General features: G+C 38.5%; 1 protein-coding gene across 1 annotated transcript in view; it reads right to left on the bottom strand.

Annotated features, from left to right (window-relative positions):
* Positions 1-503: 503 nt before the first annotated feature.
* NUP205 (nucleoporin 205) overlaps positions 504-9,978 on the bottom strand; it is an 84,340-nt gene continuing 74,865 nt past the window's right edge. The window contains exons 39-43 of the mRNA XM_058530735.1: positions 5,590-5,756; positions 3,901-4,024; positions 3,304-3,432; positions 2,457-2,530; positions 504-869 (exon numbers count right to left, since the gene is read on the bottom strand). Coding sequence (XP_058386718.1) covers positions 717-869; positions 2,457-2,530; positions 3,304-3,432; positions 3,901-4,024; positions 5,590-5,756 — 647 coding nt within the window. The 3' untranslated portion in view covers positions 504-716. The remainder of the gene's footprint in view (positions 870-2,456; positions 2,531-3,303; positions 3,433-3,900; positions 4,025-5,589; positions 5,757-9,978) is intronic.

The following is a 9,978-nucleotide window of genomic DNA, read 5'->3' as shown; positions in this document are numbered from 1 at the left end:
TTTCAGATGATGTAGTCACTTGAACATAAATACAATTGGGCAAGAAATAGAGTTGTGATTGTGTAAATTCTTTTGCCCTAATTGTAGCCATCATATTAATTATATGAGAAATATAGGCAGATAATTTGAAAAATTTCACAATCATTTCTAAGGAACAAATGTAAATTATTATATTGTCATTTACATGCAGAAAAGAAAAAATAACTTTAGGGAAGAGAAAGTTTGACTTTTTGAGACATTTCTATAATACATTATTCACAGCACTGAGGACACTATTCTGTTAAAGAGCATGGCTATATTTTATTATCCACTCTACCCCCTGGAGTAAAACTGAATATCACAAAAGTGTAGTGTAGGTATAAAGGGAGGAAAAATTAAGAATTTCTAGACTATGCCTTTGATTTAGTGTTCAGAGTAACATCCCTGGGGGAAAACCACCACTGTGGAAAGTTTGTTTGTTGGATTCCCAATAACATTGATCATTTTCTAAGTAAAATTTCAAAAGACCAGTTTGTTTTGTTTGTTTTTTTAAAAAGTATTTATTTTTCACTAGTGAGGATGAAATCAGGCAAAGAAGTTTACAGGAAAGATGTCCATATATAAAGAAAGAAATAGCAAAATATTTTTTGGTCATAATTTAGAAACAAACTAATCTATAAAATGGAGACAGTTTTCCCCAATTCTTCTCTTCCCTAGAAGAATACAAGCACAGGTGCTCAGTTCCGCGATATCCTCAGTAGTCCTCGGATACGTCTGACAAGAGCTTGTATGAAACTATAGCGAGATCGAACTTTTGAATATAATCCTTCAATGTCCAGAAGTTTCTTTTGTAGTGATTCTCCAAAAGCATTGATGGTGTCGGCCTGAAGCTAGAAATAACACAGATGACATTTCATTATTAAAACTGCAGTCTCAAATATTTCTTTTATTCTATGTCTTCCAATTTAAAACACCTTTGAATTTTTGTAATGTGGTCCTTTCTCATGTACCAAATTAACTAAATATTCACATTTTCCACCCTGGAATTTATTGGCATGATACTGATTTTCCTTCTTTCCTTTCTTACATAAATGTGTAAAAATTTAAATTCACTTTTAAATAGCAATAACTGTTGATGCTGCTGCTGATACATGGACATATGCACAAAGGGCCTGAAGGGCCAAACAAGAAGTTAAGAGTCAGTGCCTTTGGGGAAAGAAACAAAGGATAAGTTGGAAAGAAGCTTTTACTTCATTTTGCAATTAAAAAAAACTATTTGCATGCTTTTACTTTCAAAAAATATAAATGCAGGGAGGGAAACTGGTACATGCTTTAGAATTCATATGTATTTTAGAACACATATGTTGTTTCAGATGGGTCTTTTTGGTATTATACTGAAAAACTAAAATTAAGTAAAAATTAGTGAATCTACCTGCCTTTGGTTTTGCATTAAAATCAAGCACTGAGTGAGAAGATTATTTATCTTACATTTCTTCTAACTTTATAACAGACCAGTCTAATGAAACAAATGGTCATTAAGTCAACATATATTTATTAAACATCTGGAAGATCTATTGTTTGGCTAATTCTGCACATGGCCTCACTTACCATTAGCTTCCCTAAACAAGTCTAGCCAAAAAATGAATTCCTGCTATAAAGTCACTAAGGGGCAAAAGTAGTCAGGGGCTAGGATGAGAGCATGGTATCTATGATGTCTGGCTAAGTGTGGTTTAGAGGATGCTGTAACTGCACCTTTCTTTCCTCGATAAGGCCCAACCTTCAGCTTTAAGAAAGGCAGTGACCAAGAGGGATGAGAGAAGAGCAGAGGCTTTATCAAATCATGGCTAAGGACATTCAGATGCCTAGCAGCTGACCTAGCTGTAATTCATTTTCCCTAATATCACATACCCTGGTAACTGCTTTGTTTCTAAGACTTTGCTATTAGTTTCATATGAGATTTTCATTTCAATTGTTTTTGGAATGTTGTTCATTCATTCCAACACTACTGATCAAGAGGTTACTAAGTACATAATGCCATATGATATAGTCTACTATAGTGGAATTTTAATGGCTACTCACAATCTCTCCATTAAATTATTTTCTGAAGAATTAAGTGTTAATTGACACTTTGAGCCTAAAACTTCTACAAAGTTAATCAAAAGAAATTAGGAGTTTCCAGATCATAATGCCTACCAATTACTGAACTATGTTCCAGGCATTACCCTACAAGCTTCGCATATGCAACCTTATTTAATTCTGACAAAACTCTTTGAGGTTGAATTTTCATTCCTATTACTTAGATGAGGAAATGAAGGCTCAGAAGTAAGTTGTTCAAAGTCACATGGCTGTTAGGTGGCTATGCAAGAATTCAAATGAAGTCTTTGTATGCAACACCAAAACTATAATGTTACTAATATACCAGGCTTTTCCTTTTTCCTTTCAAAAAGAAAAAAAAGAGAATGAGAATAGAACCTTACCTGGTCTATGTCATGTTGGCTCACTACAGTCAGTCCACTTCTAAAATCCAGGTTGGCTTCTGAAGCGAAGGAATCTAGAGATAAAGACACAGTCAAACCAGCTTTGCAAATATATATCTTCTACACAGCAGAAGAACCTGATGATAATGAAAAACATGGGTCAAGATTGAGAACTCTATTTCAACTTGCAGTAAATGGAAGCCCCTGGGAAGCATTTCCCTGTTCTAGGCCAGGGTTCTCACGCTTTTCTTCTGTTTCTTCCCCACTAAGGGATCCAAGACATGCTCATCAGTCACAGAGGTTCACACTAGAAATTGGCCTAGGCTGACCTCCTTCCATTCTTCTGGAAAATTACTTGTGACCAGGGGACTCTGGAGCTGGGTCAGCGGTTAACTGCAAGAAGCTGAGGAGCAGTGAGGAGCAGCCTCCAAGAAGCTCTTACGCTGCCCACAATTATACACAGACAGAGGTAAAATACAAAAAATAGCTATGTCTAGTAACTAAGTAGCTCTCAATGACCTAATCCATTCTTACTAACCTGGAAACATAAAAAATAAAATGTAACTACTTTTTCAAGGTGCTAAAATCTATAGGCATTTATTGTTCACTAATTTTCAGAATAAAGTTTAGGGGCCAGCCTGGCACCCTAGTGGTTGAGTTCGCACACTCCACTTTGGTGCCCCGGGATTCATAGGTTCAGATCCCGGGTGCGGACCTACACACCGCTCTTCAAGCCACGCTGTGGCAGCATCCCATATACAAAATAGAGGAAGATTGGAATAGATGTTAGCTCAGGGACAATCTTCCTCACCAAAAAAAAATAATAATAATAAAAAATAACGTTTACCTTGTAGTCTTCTGCTTTTAAATAAGGTCCTGGAGGCAAATAAGGAATCCTGAGAATCCGTAGGCGTGCAGTGTAACAAATAGTACTCCAAATGGCGCCAAAGAATAAATAGGCACGTCTCTATGATAACTAGAGATGAGAGCTCAGATTAAAGGAAAACAATCTTATCACATGTTTTTTTTACAAACTAGTTTCTGAGAAGAAAAAAAGGAGAGACTGTGTGCACTGAGTGATGTATCCATGGCCTCAGTCTAACAGACGAAGTAAGAATGCACTGAAGGTGTCTCCCCAGAAAACAGCAAGGTATGCTGAGAGGAAGGAGATGGGGACCGTACAGCACTGTGCCAGCACAGTCTCCAGTGTCCTTATCTCCTGTCCAGACAGGAACTGTCTATATACATTATCAGGATTATTAGCTACTCTAAAAGGTAAGAAAAATATTTCGATTTGGAAATATATCAGGCATTTACAGTAATTATGTCCCTTTCCACATGTTTTTGATGTCCAAATAACGTGAGAATAAGTAAACAGTTCCTACATTTGAAGATTCTCTTAAAGGTCACCATTCAAGTCCCCCTGTGATTTCAGTAAGGATACAAGAACAGAGGGAGAGCAGTTTAGCTCGATTGTTGATCAACTTCACCAAACGCCGTCGTGCTAGAACATATTTCTGGGCAGTGGAGATTTTATCAACGCCAGCAGGCATCACAGACTGACACAACTAAGAAAAAGAAATAAACGCAGTATTAAGAATGACATAGATTGTAACAAAAATTTAATGAAAATCTAGTATAAAAGAGGTCGTATGTGATAAGTACTGTGAAAAACATTCAAATAAGTTTAAACATCCTTGTAGACAAGAGTTATTATCTAGTTAGGAAGCTAGTAACTTAAAAAACGAGGGCCAAAGAAGCAATTGAATTCACAAATGAATATTCATCTGCTTCTTTCTGAAAACGTCTTGTCCCTGAAACACACATTTCTAATCTGCTGATGGGCCAACCAACCCTGAATTTCCTGTCAAATTAAAACAAAACAGCAGGTTTTCCAAGCAGCAGGTGTAACAATGCCACAGAGAATTTCTGTAACAGCTGTCATGTATCTTCTGAATGTAAAGGAGACTTCTAGAGCATAAACAACAATATGATCATCAACCAGAACCTCCCCTACTCACTTCTCTATCTGGTGTACCTATAAGCACAACGGTTCAATTGAAAATTCAGACACTGGGTTGGGCAGAAGGCGTACTGGGGCTGGTGAGGCGCCACATACTTTACTGTGATGCTGCAGTTCCTCTAAGAGTACTAGCATCACCCATAATAATAGGCGAGGGGGAAGGGCTGCCAGATGCAAACCACAGTTTCAGGGATTACCTGAACCTGGTCAGTAACTCCTGCCTCAACCTGTACTTGCTAGCTACGTGGCTTTGGGTAAGTTATTCAAACTTTCAGTGCCTCACCTTCCTCATCTGAGAAATGGGAGTAGCAACAATACCTGCCTCATGTATTCAGGTAGAACTGGTAGCTTAGGGCCGGGCTCATTGTAAACACTAAATAAATGGTCCCAATGATTATCAGAAGAGTGTCAAGAGGGAATAGGCTTTGACTATTCTTAAGAGTGACATGGAGTTTTTCAGGAAAGCTGGTGCGAACCAGGAATGGCAAAATGGTCAACATCTGGGCTGCCACAGGACACCAAGAAGCTTCAGCACTGGCCAAGAGATGCCTAATAGTTCAACTGTGCCAAATGGGAAAGAAGGCAGGCTACTCAGGGAGCAAGCCTAGCAACTCAGCATCTTTAGCTACAATAAATGCCAGGGAATGATTCTGGGTCACTGGGACCAGGCAGTCAAGTCTGATACACCATCCCATTTGTCTGAAAAATTCACTAAACAGATATTGAAGATGCTGAAGGCACAGAAACATCTTACCTAAGGAACTGCTTCTACTGAATAAGCATCTGCAATAGAAACCTCAGTTTCTCAGCACAAATTCTAGAGTATAAATTACCAAAACTACTCAAAGGCCGGCTGCCGTTTTACTGACTGGCACGTGGTTTTCTTGAACGGTGCAACTTCACTGTCTTTCATTCAAGAGTTTCTATGTTTATGAGGTGTGGTGCTAAGGTGAGGGACTCTTCTTCAGCCACACAGAGGAATCATTTTAATTCCTTTCATCTCACTGCATACATCGTCTTTACTCACAAGTCTGACACCAGTCCCCCGGCCCTTATTAGTAAAAGCAATGGCTTCTCAAAAGTCCCCACAGCTCATTATAAAATTCATACCTCTTTTATCTCATCTGGTGGAAGCTGCTCTACATTCTGTAGCTTGTTGACACTCCGTCGATGACTATCATAATAGCTGAAGAAATCATTAGCGCTCTGTTTCAGCAGGTAGACGATAATGCCCAAACCAGGCAGGCGCCAATATGGAACTACTGGAGCTTGGGTATCTAACAGAGTTGATGATAAAAAACAATGTCCACTTACAAACATTCTACATGAATTTCAAATGACCTGTTTTAAAACAAGGAATTCCCAGGAATTTAACAGCGTACTGAACAACAAAAAAATAAACAACCCGATCAAAAAATGGGCAGAGGAAATGAACAGACCCTTCTCCAAAGAAGATATACAGATGGCCAATAGGCACATGAAAAGATGTTCAACATCAATCATCAGGGAAATGCAAATCAAAACAATACTAAGATATCACCTCACGCCTGTTAGAATGGCTATAATCACCAAGACAAAAACAACAAATGTTGGAGAGGATGTGGAGAAACAGGAACCCTCATACCCAGCTGGTGGGAATGCAAACTGGTGCAGCCTCTATGGAAAACGGTATGGAGATTCCTCAAAGAATTAAAAATAGAGATGCCCTATGATCCAGCCATCCCACTACTGGGAATCTATCCAACGCACCTGAAATCAACAATCCAAAGAGGCTTATGCACCCCTATGTTCATTGCAGCATTATTCACTATAGCCAAGAAGTGGGGGCAACCAAGGTGTCCCTCGACTGACGATTGGATCAAGAAAATGTGGTATATATATATACAATGGAATACTACTCAGCCATAAAAAAAGACAAAATCATCCCATTTGCAACAACATGGATGGGCCTGGAGGGTATTATGTTAAGTGAAGTAAGCCAGAAAGAGAAAGACAAACACTGTATGATCTCACTCATATGTGGAATATAAACCAACACATGGACAGAGAAAACTGTAACGTGGTTACCAGGGGCAATGGGGGTGGGGGGTGGGCACAAGGGGTGAAGGGAGACATATATATGGTGATAGACAAATAAAAAGGTACAACCCAAAATTTCACAATGTTAAAAACTATTAAAACATCAATAAAAAAATAAAAGAATATAAAAAAAATAATAATAATAAAAAAAAAACCCCAAGACTACTTTTAAATATCACTGACAGTTCAAAGGAGTGATTAGGAGCTACTGCACATACTGTATCAGGTATGTACATAAAGCTGGAGACTTTGAGAGAATAAGGAAATTTGGCTGATGAATACAGACAACTTACCCTTTACTGGGTGAAAACCTCTTGAGAACTCTATGTTAGTTATAAACCTTTACACCCATCTCCCCACCCACCCCCCAAACACACACATACAGAAGAAGCCTTATACACAAGTTTGACGTTTCCTGACCCCGGGTGAAAAATTCTTGCCTCACCCTACAGCTCTAGTTATATGGACTCATTTTCAGTCTGCATCTTTCTGGTTGCTGAATTCCCAGCTCAAAGTCATTCTTCCAAAGAGATAAGGAGAACACTAACTGAAATATTAAAAACATATAATTGGATGTAAGCTTTAATAAGTCTTTTACCACAATAACTCCATTTGGGTAGCAAAAAAAAAAAGATCTGCCTTTTACTTGCCTACTTTCCGATGAAGGTGCAAAGGACAGTGGGATGTTGGAGAAGTTGTTTGCAGAGGGAAGAAGAACTAGAAGAACAATAACACTAGCATGCTAGAGATAAGTTTGTATAGTGCAAATAAGAGCAATTTCCTCTTATGACTGAAGGATTTCTTGAGAAATACCTAAGTAATTTCAAGTTCAATTTGGAATAATCTTTGTTTAATGGCCCCAACTGCCATGAATACAGAAGGAGAGATCTGCATTTGCTTCCTTTACTACCATCTCCCTTAACTTTGCTTCAAAGTTAGATCTCATAGGTCTTCAAGTGGAGGGAAAGAGAGAGAACAGTCCCTTGTTGGTGGATGTTGCCACCAACTAGGGTACCCTAGACTCATCTGAACTGCCAGGTTTCCCTTTCCAGCCTTCAGTGAAGATGTGACAGTCTCTACGATACAGGCTGTTATCGAGAGCCTTCTCCTAGTGAACTTAGGTACCCTGGCCCCCAGATAACATTTTTGTGTTATCTACTCCAGTAGGAAGATATCCACAAAGAGGATGATGGTCTAATGCTGAGAGTATTCCAAAGCATTTCAAGAGTTTTCACACACTAACTTGCTCAAGTCTAGAAAATAATAGTGTTCAGAAGCTACCAGACTTAGACATCAGATGAAGATCGCTCAAGAGAAATTTGACTACAGAAAGAGATTCTGCCAGAAAGATCACGAGGTCTAGGCAGTAGATGTGCTATAGGAAAGGGTCCCTGGATCACAAGTAATAGTAAAATACTAAATGATAACAACAATAACAATAGCAACAATGGAAATAATAATAGCTATTATTATGCTAACATTTAGGTAATGCTAAGTGCAAGGCACTGTTGTAAAGCACTTTACAGATATTAACACATTTAATCCTTACATTAATTCATTGGAGGAGAGCTTGTTATTACTTTCATTTTACAGATAAGGAAACCAAGACACAAAGAGGGTTAATAATTTTTCTGAAGTCATACCAATAGTCACTTGTAGAACTAGGACTCAAATCTAGGCAGTTCATCAACAGTCTGTGTTCTTAACCACTAAGTCAAACTGCCCTCTAAAACTAAGTATTCTCAAAAGTATTCTCAAACTAGGTTTGAGAATACTAGACACACCTACCCACTCCTGTGTCTAGAATTGGCAGAGGAAAATATGCTTATTAACTCTTTAAAAAGTCTGAGGAGAAATAAAGATCAATTTATAAAGCTTCATAAAGTTCACCTTTAAGTATTAAAGATCAAAGAATGATATAGTATGTGAAAGATTCACTCAAAATGAGAAGAAACTAAATGAAATTTTAATAATTCCTGGTGATACATTATTAGCATATGATTAATGTTTTTGAAGAATAAATGACAAAATTACAATTTGGTTTGAAAATCTTACGTTCAGGTTAAATTTGTTTTAAAAAGTTAGATTCAAGGGGTTAGACCAAGATTGTCTTCCTGAGGCAGTTAGAGGTCTCCATCAAGCTACAGACCTACAGGGATTAATAAACAGATTCACGTACATTTATAACTGCCAGATAGAGAGGGGGTGGATTAGATTAAATGTCACTGCTGAGTGCAGGAAAACCACTGTTCTGAATGAAAAGGGGGTCTTTGGGTAGGATTCCCAATCATTCCATGCCCTTCCAAAGTGAAGATGAATTCTTTTCACATTTGCCAAGCTACCTGGACTAGAAAGGGAACTTTCCCCTCATACTGATGTGGGCATCCCGGGATCGAAGTCTTCCCGTGGTGGGAATCTTCCCATGGTGCCACCTTTTTATTCTAGTGATCTTCCTGGCAGCAAACTTTTTGAATATAGGAGAAAGCTAGAACTATGTAAAATTAATTTGTTAACTAAGTCAAAGGAACTATTTTATATCTCCAATCTAAATGATTTCAGCATTTACCTCATAAAATAGAACTATAAATCTTTACGGCTACTTCCTCAATTTCTCTAAGACATACTCTTACCTAAGTAAGACTACTCCAAATGAATCACTAAATGAAAGGTATCTTTAAGTAAAGGTACTATTAGATATTAAAGACTTCTGCTTCCAAGTGTGACAAACGAAAACCATACCAGACAACAGCCCACTCCCCACCTCCCAACCATAGCAGAGAACTAAAAAACCCAGACATAATACAAAAAACAACTGCCTGAAGGTACCAGAGAGTGAAGAGAAGCAGAGAGACACTGGTAGGAAGTGCAGAGTCACTAGGAGGAGGGCAGACAGAACCTGTACAACTGCACAAGTAAGTTCCCATCTCCACAGCCTTCAGCCTGGGGCTAAGTAGAGCTGGCAGTAGCACAAGTACAACAGTGCAGAGGCAGGGGTGCTGATGGAAGAAGCACAGTTATTCAAGTCTGGGAAACCAAAAAAGAAGCTGGGAAGCTGGGAAACCATGACCACTGAAAAAGCTGGGGGAGTCCGGAAAGAGCTAGAGAGGGGATCCCCAAGGCTGCCCACATCACTAACTGACCCCTGAACCAAGTATGCATGGAACACGCTCAAAACAGCTCAGCTAAAGGCAAAAGACTTAAATTGAGACAGCACATGCCAGCTGAGAGTCAGTGTTCACAGTTCAAGGATAGCCAGGATAATTGCCAGCTAAAACAAAGGAAATAACACTCAGGGGAAAACAAAAAATAACAGAATCTAGAAACTTCACCACTTCACAATGTCCAATATACAATTTAAATTACCCAGCATACGAACAACTAAGAAAATGGACCACATTCTCAAGAGACAAGAAAATCAAT

This window comes from Diceros bicornis, chromosome 3 (genome assembly GCF_020826845.1).
Source record: "Diceros bicornis minor isolate mBicDic1 chromosome 3, mDicBic1.mat.cur, whole genome shotgun sequence".
Lineage (NCBI taxonomy): Eukaryota > Metazoa > Chordata > Mammalia > Perissodactyla > Rhinocerotidae > Diceros > Diceros bicornis.
This window is presented reverse-complemented; position numbering and strand designations above follow the sequence as displayed.